We start from the raw sequence: 18477 nt of genomic DNA, 5'->3' as shown, positions 1-18477 counted from the left end.
GGAGACGGATGAATTTTTCCTGCAGGCTGTGGAATTGCATACTAAAGGAAGCGTTTGTGCTTTCTTATTTTTCCTTTTTTTTTTTTTTTTTTTTTTTTTTCTTCCCCCCTTCTAAATGTAGTGCTGGGCCTCAGGAGGCCCATGAACACACAGAGCTTCCTACTGAGGTTGTCACTTGACTGACAGCAAAAAGCTTCTGGGGAGATGGACGAGCATGAGTAGGTGGACAGAGAAAAATGGAGAATGAAAAGATAAAGTAAAAATAGAACCGAATGTTCATCCAAAATCACAGCCCTTTCAGGGGCTTAATGTAACTTACAAATGTTGTGTTTATGATTGGAAAAAACATAAAGCATCTCTGTATGTATAAGCATACATGTGTTTGAGACATTTGATATCCATTCAGTGTTCTGCTAGAAATTATATTTACTACAGAGATACATCCAAGACAACGCCCTTGTGTCAGTGCCCAATTATTTATACACTAATATATTCCCTCAGTGATATAAAATACGAGGAGAACAAATATTGACTGAGTAGGAAATACAATATTTCAGTCCTTACATTTCAAGACAATTTACAGTTTCTCAGAGAGTCTGTGTTTGTGTGTCCATGTGCCTGTTTGTCTGTACCACTCGAGTCCTGATCTCTAAATAATTCGGCTGGGGCTGACCTCTCTGCAGCAGACAGGATCAAACAATTAACACACTGTCATAATTATTACAATGTCTGCTGCAAGTGAATACAATTTCACCAAGGAACTGAGACAAGTACAAGCTCTGAGACAAATACCAGAGATGCTGGCTGTGCTTTATTGAGCTGCATTAAATTGAGCGTTTAAATGGTGTAAACTTGATGATGGTGCAAACATGATTAGTTCCCATCAAAGCCAAATCACTCCTGATAGTGAGTTACAGTAACATAAGTTGTCAGGTTGGCAGCAGTGCAGGCTGCTCAGGTAATAGGCATTTAAGACAAATATAACAGCTCCAACAGCTGTAACAAAATTTTAAGGAATAAATTTTGATGTCATATACTTTGTTGAAGGGTGGAGTTGTTGGCTGAAGCCGAGAACAGGATTTAGTCCAAGTATCAATGACATCTGTTAAAACCAAGCTGGGCTTTTAGGATTCGTTGAAATGACACAAAGTAAGGAAATTGTGATTATTTTGGCAAGACTTCTTAAAAAAACCCCCCACACTGGAGCCAAAATATAGTAGCTTTGGTAGGATTGCAAACATTTTATTTTATGACATTTGCAGGCCTTTTTTACATTGTCTGTGTTTATTTGACTTTTTAAAGAAAGTTGCATTAAAGTTGCATTAAAATTCAGAAAATTTTTTAAGGTTTCAAAACATTTTATATATTTTTAATGACGACTGACTCTTCTGGCATTGACACAAAAACAACTTTAATTAAAACAAGAAGACATTTTGATACTCCACCATTCCCATAAAGTTTATCCTGCCTAGTAGTAGATCTGTCAGAGGCATCAAAGATGTGAAGAGAACATTCAGATAGTTTTAATTGAAGACTGCCTATATTTCTGTGTAAATAAAAAAAATGGCACTAAACCTTTTCTTCCTTCTCATTAGGCCAAGAATTCTTGAAGATAATTAAAGTCAGGAAGTACAAGTTTTAACAGTTGCATTGACTGGGCTACACTGTTTTCTAACTCCCATTATCCAAGCAGCCGCTTAAAAGATTTATTTTCTATGGAAAGAGAAAAGCACGCCAGCTATCTTGGGAGGGTTATCTTTAAGGCTCTGCCAGTGGGAGCTCCAAAAGAAATGTTCAAGGCTAAAGAAAACAATCTGAGCCTCAGAAATAGGAACCTCATTGTAAATACTGTGTCACCAAACCTTCTTAACAGCAGTTTTAAGAGCCAAAAAATGCATCCTCCCAAGATCTTGACCTGAAATTAAACCAGGTGAAAGACACTCTATCTTTTAAGCAAGAAGTGTCAGTAAGGCCGTATTTGTATTATATTTCAGAGATATGTGGATGTGGGGAAACGTAGAGTGATTTAAAGAGAAAACAGCAGATTCTGAGCAGGCGTGTTTCCCGATGCACAGAATTGTTACTCAAACTTTAAGTCGCATTCTAAATATTTTTTTAGCTAATCGAGCCCGTAAAGGGCTTCTGTACGGAAGCTCCAGCTAACTCTGGCAAGGATTCGTTTTCGCCTAGACGGAGGAAGAATCCTCGGAGAGTCTGGGTGCGACTGCTCGACCCGGGCTGCTGGCACGCAGCCGGGGGAAGGCGCCGCGTCCCGCACGGAGCGAGGGGAGTGCCGGGCGTGCCGAGAGGGCGCCGCGGGACCGGGGAGCTGCGGGACAAGGGGGCTGCTACCGCTCCGACTCTGCGGGAAACTGAGGCAGCGCCGCCGCCGAGCGCCGCGGCGGGAGCGCGGAGGACGCGGGAGGGAGGCGCCGCTTCTGGAGCTCCCCGAGGCTCCGGCAGCGGCACCGAGAGCGGCCGACGGACGGAGCGGCACGGGCGGGCAGCGGCGGCGCCGCTGGGTTTGCCCCGGTCCCGCAGCGCTGTCCCGGCAGGCGGCTGGGACGGCCGGACAGACAGACAGGTCCGGGGGCTGCTCCGTGAGTACGGACTGTTCAAGGAGGATGCTCAGCCTGCTGTCGCCGCCTGACACACCCAAGGCTTAGCGGGCTTCTAAAAACTAGGATTTTGTTGTCGAGGCGCATCTGGAGTATTTTTTAGGAAGTCGGGTGTTCGGAGCGTTCAAAGCAAAGCGCGGCTGCGGCTGCCGCGCGGGTTCGCGGGGACAGCCTAAGGGCATCAGCCAACGCAGGTGTGCCGGGCACGGCTCGGGTGCACGCGTCCCGTGTGCGGCTGCGGACGAGCGGGATGTGCACGGGCTTGTGCGTCCCGATGGATCCCAGCGTTCAGAGGGAATCGCTCCGAACCCGGCTTTCCCACCAGCCCGCCCCGCCCAGCCGCTGCCCCGGTGCATAAAAGCGTGAACGATTGGCACCTTCGCGGGGAGCGCCGGGGCCTGGCCTCTGCCGCTCACAAGGGAAGCGCCGCTGAGAGCGGCCGCGCGCACTGCCCATCCCTGCACGTCCCAGTTCGTCCCTGCCCATCCCTGCCCATCCCTGCACATCCCAGTTCGTCCCTGCCCATCCCTGTCCATCCCTGTCCATCTCTGCCCGTCCCGGTCCGTCCCTGCCCGGGCCCGGGGAGCCGCTGCCGCGGCAGCCGCTGCTCCCGCCAGGTGGCGCTGTTGCTCAACGGTGGCGCCGGGCCGGGCAGGGCGGGCGGGGCGGCGGCAGCTCCCGGGACGCTCCCGGGACGCTCCCGGGACGCGGGGCCGCGGCGGGCTCGGCGCGGGGCAGGTCCGTGTGCGCTCCGCGGCCGCGGCTCCCCCGCCGCTCTGCCTCGCCTAACTTTGTCTTTTCGCCTTTTCCGTCATCTCTCGGAGTTCGGACACTGTTACGGTCGGAGAGCCCCGCGGAGCGCCCGCCGCTGGCGGTCGCCGCCCGCTCGGGGCAGCGCTGCCCACTCGGCCCCGCCGGAGCGCCCCGCAGCGCCCGGCCCGGCTCCCCGCGCCCGCGGGGCGGGGCGGGGCGCGCGGCGCGGCGCGGCGCGGGCGGCGATTGGCGGCGGCGGGTGACGGACGGGCCGGCCCCGCCCCCTTGGCAATGTCTAGCGCGCGCCGCGCGCCCCATGTAGGCAGTTATTCCGCTGGGATAGCGCGGCCGGAGCGCGGCGGCGGCATGGCCGGGGTCCCGATCTGCGCCCTCCTCCCGCTCCTCGTCGGCGTCTGCGGCGCCGTCACCGGCTCTCGGGTCTATCCCGCCAACGAAGGTGAGGCTCGCCGGCGGCCGGGCTGCGCGTTCTCCCGGCGGGGTGCCGGGGCGAAGTTCGGTGTCCCCGGGCGGGCAGCGGTGCTGTCCCGTCCCCTCCCCGCCCGGCCGCTCGCTCGCCGCCGGGACGGCGCCTGCCCCGCGCTGCCCCGGCCGCTCGCTGCCCGTCCGGCGGCCGCGGAGCTGCCGGAGCGGCGCGGCCGGGGCCGCCCGCGGAGCCGGCACAGGTGTCGCGGGGCGGAGCGGGGCGGCCGCCGCCTGCCCCGCGCGTCCCCCGCGCCGCCGCTGCCCCGGCCGGGCCGAGGCGCAGCGCTCCCGCCAGCGGCGCCGGGGCGGCCCGGGATCGGAGGGCGGCTCATGGAACCGGTTCTCCCGGGAGCGCTCGGCGGCTCCGCGCCGTTCCCCGCGGCCCGGTCCGGCCCGTTCTGCGGGACGGTCCGGCGGCGGCTCTGCGGGAGAAGCCCGCGGCCGTCCCGCGCCGTGGGCGTGCGGCGCCGGTCGCCCCGGGAGCCCGGCCCGACCTCTCGGTGCCTCGCCGGGGTCTGGGGAAGTGCCGGCTTGGAGCCCGTGGCTGCCGTGCGGGCGCGCTGTCCCGGGCGCTGCGGAGCCGGGACGCTCCGAGGGGCGCTCCGGCGTCTCTCGCAGGTGTGCCGGCACTCCGCCGCTCCCCTCCGCGCCCCGGAGCGGCTCCGGTGCGCCGGGAAACCAGCATGCCATTCCTCAGTGAGAGTTTCGAAGTGTTTCTAAGATATTGGCGCGTTCGGAAATAACATTTCATTTCAAGTGGAAGGTGGATGCGATGTGCGCCGCGCATATGGAAACGTTCAGGTAAACCATTTATTTTAGTATTGCCTTTTGGCAGCTGGAATTTAATCTCTTTTATTTGTACCTTTCTGCAGTTACCTTGCTGGATTCCAGATCAGTTCAGGGAGAACTGGGGTGGATAGCAAGTCCCCTGGAAGGAGGGGTAAGTTTTAAACCGCTATCTGATCAAAAGGGTAAAAGGGGTGATTAGTAACTTTCAGAGAGTCCTAATGGCTCGATTATTGTTGATTGTGGTGAGGAGGTCAGATTTCTTCCCTGGCTTACCAAGTGAATTACTCTTTGTTGGAGAAACTCTATACTCCCTTTGGATAGTTCTGTCATGGAATAAGTGGAAACCAAAAGGGCAGAAAAGAGGTTTCAGAATTAAGAGATTGGTTGAGGCATAGGTTTAGATGCCTATTTAAAACTGAAATACCAACAAGAAATATGATCTGCCGACTGAATTGGCATTCTTGACTGCTATTATTTTATCTGTGGACTGTCTCGGCCGGGAGATGTTCAGGGCAATTGCTGTTCTATTTCTGGATGAAGGAGTAAGGATCAATATACACGATAGACCTTTTGTTGTGATGGGACAGTTGTCCTGTTTCGGGGTGTAAACATCCTATGTTTTGGTTTTTGAATGGATAAACTGCAGCTCCTAGTGCTTGACTGTGATTCCTTCGAGTTTCTTTTTATGTACTTTTTACAATTATTGTATTGAACAGAAGGCTGCTCGAATGCACTGCCCAGTGGTGATGTGATGATGTTAAGAGGTTCATTGCTGCGCTTAGAGTCCCTTTGCTTAGAGAGCTGCACACAAGGTAGCTTTAATTTCTGGTTTAGCTCTGTACTGTTGGATGCTCCTTGCTGCTTCCTCATCTATGCCCTGACCTACAGGGTGCCCAGTGCCTCTCTGGGAAACTCCTTCGGATGTTGGACTTTGGAATTGCTGGGATCTGGAGGAGACTGTACTTCATGGGACTTTCTTTTAATAAGCAATTAGAAAGACTTTTGCTTTCTTTATATGAACAATTTAAGCAAAAATGCCAGCAATGCACACTAAGCATGAATGTAAAAAAAAAAAAAAAAAAAAATCCCAAATCCTTTTAATATTAAAGGAGTAAAAGCAGCTTGGAATCCTTAAGCAGAAGTAACTAAGTCACAGTGTTTGAAAAAGGAAAATGCTGAAAGATCAGGACCTGTGCACAACAAAGCACTGGATTCTTCAAGAACCTACAAATTTACTTTTTTTTTTGTGTGCGTTCCCGCTCGTAATTAGAAGAAGCAGAGCTAAGGAAACAGCAGTGAGCGGAAGGAATCTGAGCCTGCGTTGGCTGGTGATGCATTATGCATAAGCTCTGAATAACCATAACATGGGAGAATGGGGGATTGTTTTGCTCCCCCATTGTTCCGGGTGAACTTGACTACAGTCCTGGCTTGTGCTCCGCCTGAGCACACTGTGCTGTCCCTGAAACTTGGTTTTCCAGAGAGTGGGGAAGTGATTGGCAGGCCTCTGGCAGCGCCCACGGTGCACATTCAGCGCTGATTGCAGGCAATTGCCCTCATCTTGTGACAGCGTGGAAAGGTACAGCTCTATCTCGGGGAGAGCCGGGCTTCCTTGTTAATCCCACACCCTGGAAATGTCAGTTAATGAGACGGGTCTTGCGGATGCCTTTCCAAGGAATAGCTACACTGTATATTAAAACAGAACCTAAAATACAAGTTTTAATAAGTCGGCAGTGGAATCAATGATCAGAGGACAGCTGTGTATTATTAATGGCTGTTGGATTGCCCCTTTCTCCACGTGCTTGTTTCTGAAAGCGCCATGCAAGCTTGAGAAGGAAAAATGTGTGCTCTTATTGTGGACGTGACTCGTTTCACTAAACCTACATATGTGTGTTCTATTTTTAAACCTGTAGTGAAAAATTTAAGAGTACATGGTCTGTTTCTGAGATATAGTGCTTGGAAAGCATTTACTTTACTTCATATGCTGCAGATTTATTTCAAGCAGCAGAAACAAACTCCTTTATCTTCCTGGGAAGAATTTGTCCTTCAGTGTTTTTCTTTAACTGTATATACTTTTTTGTCTGTTTGAAAAGGTATTTTTCTACATCTGAACCACACTGTTCCTGGAGTGTGAGGGTCATGTGGATAAGAAGGGCTGGAGATAAAGATCTAGTCATTTAGCAGAATAGTAGCCCCAGAAGAATTAATGAATTGCATTTTAAATGTAATTAATGATTTACTCTTGCATTTCACAGTTGAAAAGCAGGTTTTGCGCCCAGAATGTTTTAATCTGCATCATTAAACTGTGGGAAGAGCTGAATTATAAAATTTAATTTCAGCTTGAAAGCAAAAAGTTACAGCTTTGACCACATATTTAGAGTCACAAGTCATTTACAGTGGCTGGACATTTTGGGCTGTAGTTATTTTGAGCTCTGTCAGAAAGATGCGCTTGGGTTTGTTTTGTATTTTTGTTAATGGAATAAGAAGCCCAGCTCTGTACATTTGTGTGTTGGTCAGCAGATGGGTGTGTTGAGAACACGATCCAAAAACTTGCTGAATTCAGTTGCTGCGTGTCTGTTGACCTCAGCGGTCTCGCTATTGAATCCTCGAGCAGCATCCTCCATTGTGTAAATGCACTAAAGGAAATCCCATCAACAAGTATTATTTCCCTCTGCTTCTTCCTTTCTCTCTTGTTGGTATTGGTAGCATAGGCAATCTGAAGATAAGTAGAATGGAAAGTGATGGATCATAAAGACAACATTGTAACAGTACACTAGCTCTGTGGTGCTCTAAATTAAACAAGTCTGTCTTCTTACTAGCAACATGTTACACTTTACATTGATAGATGACTTTTTAAGATTTATTTCTTCCTTTTCTCTGGAAATGAGTGACATGCTGAGTATTGATTTTCCCCCCTCCTTCATTTTAATTTGCAGTTATTTTATTTGCTGCCTAAAGATATTATTCTTTCTGCTCCTAGTGACTCATGGTGCTAACTGCTGTCATTCTATAAACGGATTCAGCTAAGCTGAAAGCTTTTTAAGTAAAAATCACTTGCATAAGAGCAGTCCTTGTGAGAAGAATGCGGGATATTATATGAGAAGCCCCTTCATCTTAAGAAGGCTTCTGTTTATCAAAGCTATGGCTTCAGTAGTTCTGAAAAGCACCTTCTGAAAAGTCTCTTTAAAGTTATTACTGTTTTCTAAGGATAATTTTATATGCTTCATTGTATTGCTTGCAAACCTAGTCAGCATATCATTATCTAATATTGTTATAGGGAAGGATAAATTGAATAATAAAAATTGAAGTGCTATGGTTTTGCTGGTTTTATTTCCTGGAGGAATTTATTTTCTTAATGCCCCTACTTTCCCTTCTCTCCCTGCCAGTAGAACACTGTGATCAGCTTTCTTCTGTCTGTGATAATACTTTGACCAATTTTTTTCAGAACTGTTGAGGATGTATGCTTTCCTTTCCTGAATTCATTGTGCTGAATTTCTGTATGTCCTCCTTTCATACCCACCTTGGATTACACGTGTTGTTGTTGTTTCATAATCATGTTGCCTGGTTGGCACTTCTGAAGATGCCCGAACTTGATTTGAGGGGTGTAACAATTCTGAAGAATGCTGCTAGCCTGATCTTTCAGCATTTTCCCTCTCTGCTAACCCTTTTGGGATTTTGAGAATATCAGTTTAGCTGCTCCCTGACATTTCCTCCAGGAAAAATATGTGTAGTATTACTTCTTTTTTACCTTCCCACTAGTAAGAAACTCTGTTTGGATAACAAAGTATGGTGATGTTCCTGGTAGACTGATGATGTTGTCTCTTTACCTGTTTTTCCTTCTCTAAGAGCTACCTAAGTCAAGAACCCAGTTCTTTGTAGACAGCTATTTCTGCCCAGCTCCAAAGCAGAATTCACTGAGTCTGTCTGGGACATTGGTAGCCTAGGAAAGCAGTTAGCAGCTTAGAGAAATAATGAAGGATGGCTCAAGAGTTTTGAAAATAAGTGGTAGTGATGCCTGAAGTGTGGATGTCACTTTCTGTGTGATAAAGTCGTGCTGTGTCACCTGTTGGAAATTCCCAGGTGCAAGGCAGAGTCCATGAGATATCTGCTGCAGAGAGAACCCTGCAGGTCAGTGCTGCTCTGTGGGTCTGTGAAGTTCTGTGTGTAGCCCTGCTCCAGGCAGTGGTCTGTAGACTGAACTGTACTGCAAATAAACCTAGTCAGTCGAGGTAGCATTCTTGGATTGGTTCAGAGGGCCCTTAAAACACATGCTTGTTCCTCAAGGCATGAGGAATTTGGAATTTGTTTCTCCTGAACAGATGCTTCCTTTAATGTCCAAATAGTTGAAGTCCTGGCTACAGCTTGGTCTGCTGGGTTTTTTTTTGGTCTGTTTGTTTGTTTCCATGTAATGGAACAAGTGCATATTGTTTGTTGTGAAGCTCTGTTGTTCCTTTTAATACTGATGTATTTTTCTTCCCCTTTTCCTCCCTGCAGTGGGAGGAAGTGAGCATCATGGATGAGAAGAACACTCCTATCCGCACCTATCAAGTCTGCAACGTGATGGAGCCCAGTCAGAATAATTGGTTACGAACTGATTGGATTCCCCGAGAGGGGGCTCAGAGGGTTTATATTGAAATCAAGTTCACACTAAGAGACTGCAACAGCCTGCCGGGTGTCATGGGAACTTGCAAAGAGACTTTCAACCTTTATTACTATGAATCAAACAACGATAAAGAGCGTTTTATTCGCGAGAGCCAGTTTGCCAAGATCGACACCATTGCTGCTGATGAGAGCTTCACCCAGGTGGACATTGGTGACAGGATCATGAAGCTGAATACAGAGATCCGGGATGTGGGACCACTCAGCAAGAAGGGGTTTTATTTGGCTTTCCAGGACGTCGGTGCCTGCATCGCTTTGGTCTCTGTCCGTGTGTTCTACAAGAAGTGCCCGCTGACGGTTCGGAACCTGGCGCAGTTTCCAGACACCATTACTGGGGCTGACACCTCCTCTCTGGTGGAGGTTCGTGGCTCCTGTGTCAACAACTCGGAAGAGAAGGATGTGCCAAAAATGTACTGTGGGGCAGATGGAGAATGGCTGGTGCCCATTGGCAACTGCTTGTGCAATGCTGGCTATGAGGAGCGCAACGGAGAATGCCAAGGTAGGACGAGCCATATTGTACTGTTCATTAGGGCTTAGTGGAATGCATAATTGAATCAGAGATGAGAGTAAATGGACTAAAGCCAGTGATTAGCAGCCCTGTGGGATGTGGTGGGACAGAGGGGTTTAATGAAGAAGTCCAATAGCTCCAGGTGGCAAGACTAAGAATTATATAATGCAAAACAAATGATACTGCTGTAACAGGCAGAAGGTGAAACACATTTTCTAGCAGATGCCTAAATTTGATTTGGCTTGTGAGAGTCACCAAAATGTGGATGACTGCAAAGCAGTGCAGTTGAGCTACCATTGTTTGAAGAGACAAATCATTCAAGGGAACTTTGTTAAACACAGGAAATTCTGGCAAAGTTGACTTTGGATAATGCAGTAGGTTAAGAACCAGTCTGGGAGGCAGGACAGGAGTTTTAGCTGGATTACTTTCCCACTTTAGGAAGTGGAAATCTTTGGTGTTTTACTTGTCACAAATTTTTAGTACTAAATACCCTTTGATATTTGACACTGCTGCCTTTGTTAAATATTTTCATTTCTCAGAGAGTCTCTATTGTCAGTTAAATAATAGAGGTGCTAGGATACTCTTAGAAATGCTAAAAGTCTCCACCCCACCCTCCCACACACACACACCATCCTGTGTGCTGCAGAATTAGGGATTAAAGTTTGTATAAAAGACAGATTCGCTTAAAAGAAACCTCAATACCTATAGTCTCTTTGCCTCCCTTTTCTGGATAGAGAAGCTGTAGAAGGTTAGGGAAGGAGAGAAGACAGTTTATAAATAAAATATCTTTAGCCTCTGCTTTGAAAGTCTTGCTCATGTAAGCATAAATTAAGATCAAACTTAAATGGTTTCTTGCACAGGTCAGTGAGCTTAATTTTGCTGGGTGCTGAATTGAAGGTGCTTGGCTCCTTCAGGGATTTGGAGCCATGTTTTTAGAAAAGGTTCTTTGGAGTCAGTTGCCTCATCTTGGTGTGTTTTTTACTAGAGCATTTTTATCATCTTGAGACTGAGAACAAGTTAGTAAAGCAAGTAACTGGCTGCTTTTGTGATGGACTCCTGAGAGAATGAGGTCTTTTGAATGTCCTACTTGATTTCTTTTAAATGGTAATTTACAGTTAATATGAAGTTCATTATTATGCACTGAAATGATGTTTTGGTAGGAAAGAACTGCTATGTGTGAACTTCAGCCTTAATTTCCTGAGTTTTTGCTCTATGACCTAATGTGGCATAGTGGCAACAAAACTGCCATGAGCTGAAATTACAGAGGACTGAAGGATGAGCTGCACAATGACAGGGCATCTTGGGGGTAAAATACTGTTTTTTCTTGTTGGTTTTTCCATCCTGTGAGATGGAATCTCAAAAGCCTGTTTGTCACAAAGTGTGTGAGGCTGTGGCTGTGGTGCTGCCTGGGTGCTGGGAGCCATTGGTGGCTGGGGAGAAGCTGTTAGTCTCTCACAGCTCAGTAACCTCTGAGCAAAACTTCCTGACACCTTATCAGGCTGGGTTGAGAGGAGGAAGTGAAGTGAGGAAGCATTTATTGGTTTATTGCACAGAGATGATTCCACCTTCTCCCAAAGCCTATTAGGTCAATACTGGGGTCATTCTGACTGACACAGATCATCCGTTTTTCATGTCAGCGGCCCAGATGTGGTGAGCTGATTGTCCAACAAATCTTGTGTTGTTTGGGGGAAATCTCTTGAGGTTTTGCTGATGGGCAGTGGTTATAGTGGCATGCTTTTTTAATTCATTTTTGTAGTGTTGGACTAAACCTTGGGGGATGACTGTCAGCTTACCTAAAGGCTCTAAAGCTGCATATGGGGGTGTTTGGGCTCAGGAAACCCAATTCTCCATTTCTCAATTAAAAGGGAGATCAGGTGATGTCGTATTGACAGAGGTGTTAGAAATGTTCTGTCTCTTGGGCTCTCCAGAGTGAAGTTGGCCTGTGCTAGTCATTTTGAGAGTGTTTGAGCCAGCACATAATTGAAAGTGCTAAACCCATTTCATCAGCTGTTACTTGTGGTTTCCTTTTCTCACATTTGCCATTCTCCAGCCAGAACAGTTAACTGAGAAGCTCCTGATGAATTCATGAAGCTCACCAGAACTGTGCAGCTTCTCTCCAGTTTCCAGTGAGGCTGTTAAAGCAGTTTGGCCTTTGACACTACTGAATGAGGTTTCCTCTTTTCTTTCCCCTCTTAACTTAATCGTTTAGCTAATGTTCTGCTCTGACAGGTTTTTGGAGGGGAGGAGGATGAAGTGAGGAGGATTCCTGTGGTTTTGATATAGAGGACTGGGGGCAGGGGAAGAGACACTGAGTTTGGGAAAGGCTGTGAAAGGATGCTGGTCTGGGATGGGAGCTGGTGAGCAGGTTCCACCTCAATTGTTTTTCAATAGGTTGACTGTGGCAGGACAAATACAACGAAAGGTCAGAGGTTGTCCGTTTCCTCATCCATCTTCCCCTGTGATCCTAGGGTCAGAGTGAGGATTGATTAAGATCTTAAATGTTTAACAAAAGCTCAGTGGGCAGGAATAGTTTGGGCCAGCGGACAGGGACTTTGCACTTGTTGGGAGATCCCCAGTCTGTGTTGGAGCTCCTTGTCCTCTCCTGGGACCTGCTCCCTACCACACCCTGCTGGGACAAGACCAGCTGGCCCTTGGGTTGTCCTGCAAGCTGCTTCAAGTTCACTCGCCCTCCCAATTTTTAAATAACACGTTTTCCTTGAGATTCTTTTGCCTAATTTCTGATGTGTGTGTGGGAAGCATAATGGAAAGCCTTTTCACATATAAAGTTCTTGTAGTGGGAGTTAATGACTTTCTGACCTCAAATGGAATTTTTAAAAAATTGTGTCGGTGGTATGGAGGTGTTTGAATATGATGACAAAAAGCTGTCCTTTCTCTGACTGCTTTTTTATTTTCCCCAGTTGACTTTATTGATGATGATTCTCACTGAACATCCATAAGTGTATGTGTATGTATATATGCAAAAACCTGGGACAGGAAGGAAAAGGAGCTAAGTACTAAATCCATATTTATTTGGGAAGCTTCACAGATGTGTCTTGGGAGAAGTTCCGCAAAATTGGTCCTGATATGTAAAAATTTTAGGTGAGCTCTGGTTTTTTGTTTGCAAATGAACTTGTAGCTGTGAATTAGACGCCAAAAAATTCCAATTTGCTGTTTCAACCACTGTTTATTCTCTCTCAAATGTTCTGTGTTGGTGGCTATCCATTTAGGAGAATATAAATGTGGAATATCGTTGATGGATGATGACTATCCCAAACAGTGTCACATCTCAAGGCTAAGGCAATTAGTGCTTTAGGGCAAAGCTGAGACATAAAGTAATTTTAAACTTCACTTGTACACATCATTGTTATGTAAATTGTTTTGTTACACATTAATAAAATGTGGTTTGGATTTAGTTATGATTTCCTTATGATAAAACACGTATCTTTCTGACTCAAAGGAGGAGGGGGAAAACAAGCAGGAAGGGAGAAAAGACAGATTAAAGAAGCAATAGACTGTAGCCATCTGTGATGATTTTGATGCTGTGAAATTACAAATCTCAATTTTAGACCTGCCATTTAGTATAAATATGTGAGACAGTTGTGATTTTTACTGTGATATTGTAAAGGTTATGAGAGCCAACAGCTTTGTCTTCATCTACACTTGCTTTTTCCGAGTTGTGAATTGGCCAATTGGCAGAAAATCCAGTGTCATTTAAAATATGGCTCAGTCCTAGTTTCATATCACTGCTGTTTTTAGAATTTTCCTTGGAACTTTGATAAGAGCATCCCTAAGAAGTAATAATTTGAATGATAAGATTCTTTTAATCTTGGAGGCTTTGAAGAGTGGCTGTGATCATTGAAAGCAGCAGTTCAGTTTACATCAGAAGTGTTCAGTCTAATTATATGTCTTTCTGTGATAAGATTCTTGGATGGTGGGTTTTTTAAGGGTGGGGAAGTAATGTAATTTGTGTGTACTTTCCCATTTTAGTAATAACTTTTTTGTCAAAATAGCACTGATGTACAGTCTGTCTGCACAAAAGGGTGATCAGAAGGGTGACTAAGACTGTGCAGATTTGAGATTTCAGGAGGATTTTTTTCAGGTTGATTATTTTTGGCAGGGGAAAAAATGCACAGACTCAACATGTTACGTTTTGAAAGGAGCTGAGAAGACGGAAGCTACAGGCGGGGCCTGGGAGCGATGCTGAAACACAGTCTGTCTGAACCAAATTTAGTTGGTTCTCTTCTCTGCTGATTTGTGTCTGGTTATGTCATAGTCTCATGTAGCTCAATAGATCTTCCAAGGGTTACTCCCTCTGTGATTTTCTTGTACCACCTGGTGCAATTCAAAATCTGCATTTAAATGTCATTGCAGGAACTCTTATTGCTTTTCTTTTGCCTGGCCTCCTCAGAAGTCAAGTTACAGTTGTCAAAAAATTGTCCTTTCACTTGTTGCTTGGAGAAAGGCTGCAATTGCTTCCTTTTGAATTTCTGACAAGACTTCTGCTACTATTGCACACGGGAGCAATATCTGGTCCTTATCCTCTGTGTGGTGAAAAACACAGTCCTCAGAATCAAAGCCAGATGAGCTTTGTGGTGGTAATGAATTTCATGGTAGGTCTGGGTAGTCTTTTGTGGGACTTCCAGCCCATCTTCTGGTTTGTGTGTTCTTTTAGGATAAAAAAAAAAAGGCAACCCAAAATTCCAGACAACTCATCCTGTGTGTGATGAGTTCAGTGTTTAAATCTTGGCTGGGTAAGGATTATTATCTATCTAATAATATGCTCCACTGAGCTTGGTCTTTATTGTGCTTGTGAGTAGTGATTAAAGAAATGCTCAGCAGTACTCTAAGGTCTTTTGAGACTGCATCAAAAAGCCCCCCAAACTTGTGAGATAAATATCTTATCTGGTTTCCTCCCTTTATGTGACATCCTTTTCGCATGCTGCAGGGAGCAGGTGAGGTCACATAGTTTTGTGAATCAGAGACAATTAACACTCCCATGACTAAACGGCCATTATATGAATATTCAGAGCCTGCTTCACCTCCCTGGGAAGCAAAGACATTGGTTCCCTTCTCCTTCCTTCTGCTAGAGACTGGGGAAGCTCTTCCTGTGAATGGGGATTGGCAGCTGTTGCTGCTTTGCCTTTTGCATGCAGCAAATTCCTCATTTACATCATTTGTATACACCCTCATGCAAAGTAGCACACCCATTTCCCCATTTCACAAAGGAGATAAGAGCTTCCTTTGGAAACCACAGCCAGAATCTTCTTCTGTTTATGCAGAGCTCAAAAGATTTGGATTTTATGCAAATGACTTCTAGTTTGATTTTTTTAATTTTTTTGATCTCTTTGTTTAAGAGAGAGTGATATTTGCTCAGTGGGCTCCTTGTGTCTTGACCATGGCTGGCTGTCGCTCTCGGTGCCATGAGCAGCTCCCTTCCAGCTGGTGTGGGGCAGTGCTGTGTCCCATGGCCACCTCCAAAACCATGGCTGGGTGTGGAAGTGCCTCTCCTCATGCCTGGAGGGGCTGCAGGCCCTTGGGTGTCATCTCCTCCAGATGTTCACCAGTGGTCACCGAGCTCCTCTGTAGCTGCAGCCTGGCTGGGGGGCAGCGAGGTTGGGAGGTGGGATCCCCTCTGGGCTGTAAGAGTGCACTTAAGGCATGAAAAAGCAGCATTACATTCTGACATTTCCTATGCTTTGGGCCAAGTACCTGCTCAGGCCTGGGCTCCTGCTCTTCCCTTCGCTGCCTGAGCTGGTCTTGGCCCCTGGTTACAGTGTGGTGAAAAGGGGCTCCCAGCACTCGGGTAAGTAAACATGCAGAAATGCTCTGCTGTCTTTATTTATTGAATGAAAATAATCTGTGAGAAAAGTTCTGCTTTCTTAAGCCTCATGATTATACGAGAACCCATATTTTATTTTATTTTTGGTTTTAGTGGCTTTCTTTTCTTTTTAACTTTTCTTTATTTCAACTTTACTTGAAATTGCCTTTGGCTTGAAATAAAGCTGAGGCTCATTAAATGCTCCCAAAACACAGGCTTGTTCAGAATGGATTTGTTGAAAGGTTTATTGATATAAGTTAGAACACATGCTGCATGAATGTACTGTATTTCTTTAAAGGACTGGTTTTCATTTTGTGTCTTTATAAATCAGTGGTATGAAATTGGGACCCCAATCGTGTTGGAGCTACATCCTATAAGGGAAAAATATGGTTGTGGGGGGTTTTCATTTTTGTTGGATGTCCAATTAGTGTTTAACTTGAAGGTAATTTCACAGGGGTAGTAAACTGCGCAGTGTGAAACCTGGTGGCATAATTAAATGGAGGAAAGGCTCTTTAAAACAACAAAGGAACGTGCAAAAACTTTTCTTTTGTCCTAACAGTCACCCAGAAGGGGAGGTCATGCTGTTCAAAGTACAATATGGATGGGCTATTAAGGTTTGGAGGAAAAAAAAGGCCAAAAAAAAGCTATACTATACAGTTGGTATTTGCTTTGGCCCATTTAGCCATGGATGCCTAGGAAAAAAAAACACTTGCTGGTCTGCTTTTTATACTTCCCTTAGATGGGTGGGTTTAAATCTCACTAACATTGAGCTGATCTGTACAAACCCACTGCAAGAGGTGTGCTGGGAAACAGGCTTTGTATTCACTGGGGGCCTGGTGCTGCACAGCTCAGGCTGGGACAGGCAGCAGTTTCAGCAGCCTGGGCAGGAGGAGGAGGAGGAGGAAGGATGCTCCTGTGCTGCAGCAGCCAGAGGATGGAGGGATGAGCCTGGGTAACTTTCCCAGGGGCACACAGGATGTCTGTGACTGAGAAAAGACCAGAGTGAATGCTGAATGTAGTGTCTTAGCTGCAGATAGCTTCTGCCCCTCCTCACTTTTTAAAAGTTTTTGCTCACCTTTTCCTAATGAGGGACCATCATACACATCCTTAAAACATCATTTGAGCTGAGGCAATCAATACCTATTGCTTCTGCTTGTGTATGTGAAAGCTTTGTACAGCCACACTACAAAGCTGCAGTACAGTGTCTTAATTACCCAGATAATCCTGTTTGCTTGTATTTTTAAACTATGGAGCGCTGGGTAATTATTCAATTCTTAATAGAAGGCAAATGGCAATGTAAACAATAATTAGGATGTTAGACTAATGTGCTTCAAAGCAAATTGGATTTTTTTTCATACCGTTCAGCATGAAGTCCCATAAAGCTGACAATTTAGTGGCAAGGAAGCAAGTTCCATTTTGCTTGTATTTTCTGGTGTTATCTCCTCATGCCTTGTTTCTGTGAATGAGTTTGCTGTGATGCTGCTGCCTGCTGCAGAGCAAAGGTCAGGCTGACAGTCAGCTCTCCCTGTTTGCCTGTTCTCTCCTGCAGCTCTTTGTCCTGCAGCCAGGGGTTAGGGGTCAGCAGCATCCCGAATTCCCTCCTTTGCCAGGGCATGTGAGTGTGGAGGGGCACAGCTGGTGCTGCTGGTGTAGCTGGCACTGGGCTCAGTGGATTGGGGCTGTCCCAGGGCAGGATCCAGAGAGGAAACAGGCTGAATTTGGTGACTTAAGCTCTTCCTACATTTGGAATTAAGACAGATTTCAAGGGAAAGTCAAGATTTTGGCTCTTTAATCTTTAAAACTACAGCTTGTTATCTCCCTTAGCTTGGCAACCACTCCTGGTTTTCATAGTTCCTATTGGGATTTCCTAGGAGCATGATGGAAGCCACAAACACTGATGCAAAACACTGAACTGATTTCTATTATGCCTGCAAAACTTGTGCAATGTGACATATTTCAGTACTTGCTTAGATCGTTAATTAAACCCTGCCATTTTATCCATCCCTTACTTTGAGTTTGGCCCGTGTCTGAAAGGCGAGTGTTGGTAGCAAAGGCGTCAGTCAATAACTCTGCTGCTTCCCGAAATACTTCAATAACGTCTCTGTCACACCGAGGGTTTTGTCTGGCCTTCACTGTGTGCTCCCGGCTGCCTGAAGGGACTGAACAATTGCCTTTATTTTCCCCATTATCAATGCTAAGAAAGGCCAAAATGTTCTCCAGTGTTGATGCTGAATTACAGAAATTGAATTACAGAAATTTAATTTTAAATACATTTTATTCTTCTCCTAAGAAGTGCGTGTGCGGGGGAATCAATGGAACACTTCCAGAGGTTATGGCTGAATATTTTTGCTACAAATACAAGCTATCTTTATATTAAAGTGTGCACTTAGAGGGTGTGGATTTTCTTATTTTAAATCCCAGAGGGTTTTTGCCAGGCCACATTTTAATAACCCTAATTAGCAAGTCTGTCTTTCCATACATCAAACATCTCTGTCTGGGGAGCTGAAGAATACCTGCGAGTGCTTCTGTGAATTTGGGGCTTGAATTCATTTGTTTTCAGTTTAAGTTTTTCTGCTGCTGAAAAAGACATCGCTGCTTTGAAAACAGTTTCCTTTTGAAGTGTCCAGCCTGGCAATGACTAAGCAGCCACTGGGCAAATTAGCATGTTAAAAGGAGCGGATCAATACTTTCTCTTCCCCTGGTCTCTGCTGGGCTGGGTGCTGGCAGCCCTTGCTGGGGTCTGGCCAGCTGCACCCCAGCATTTCAGGGGAGCCATCAATAGTGGTGTGGGTTGTGTCAACCTGGGGCTGCTTGGTCTGGTGCCCAGGCTCTTTCAAGGATGCCGATTTGAA

The 18477-nt window shown here is 46.0% G+C and overlaps 1 protein-coding gene across 1 annotated transcript in view; it reads left to right on the top strand.

The window, feature by feature from the left end:
- Window positions 1–3663: 3663 nt before the first annotated feature.
- The window catches only part of EPHA4 (EPH receptor A4), a 104568-nt gene continuing 89754 nt past the window's right edge, over window positions 3664–18477 (top strand). Inside the window, exons 1-3 of the mRNA XM_021553675.2 lie at window positions 3664–3828; window positions 4727–4794; window positions 9135–9798. Of these exons, the coding sequence (XP_021409350.2) occupies window positions 3738–3828; window positions 4727–4794; window positions 9135–9798 (823 nt within the window). The 5' untranslated portion in view covers window positions 3664–3737. The remainder of the gene's footprint in view (window positions 3829–4726; window positions 4795–9134; window positions 9799–18477) is intronic.

The sequence above is a fragment of the Lonchura striata genome, chromosome 10, assembly GCF_046129695.1.
Source record: "Lonchura striata isolate bLonStr1 chromosome 10, bLonStr1.mat, whole genome shotgun sequence".
In the NCBI taxonomy this organism is placed as follows: Eukaryota; Metazoa; Chordata; class Aves; order Passeriformes; family Estrildidae; genus Lonchura; species Lonchura striata.
Note: the sequence above shows the minus strand (reverse complement) of the source record. Positions and strands in the feature narration are given on the sequence as shown.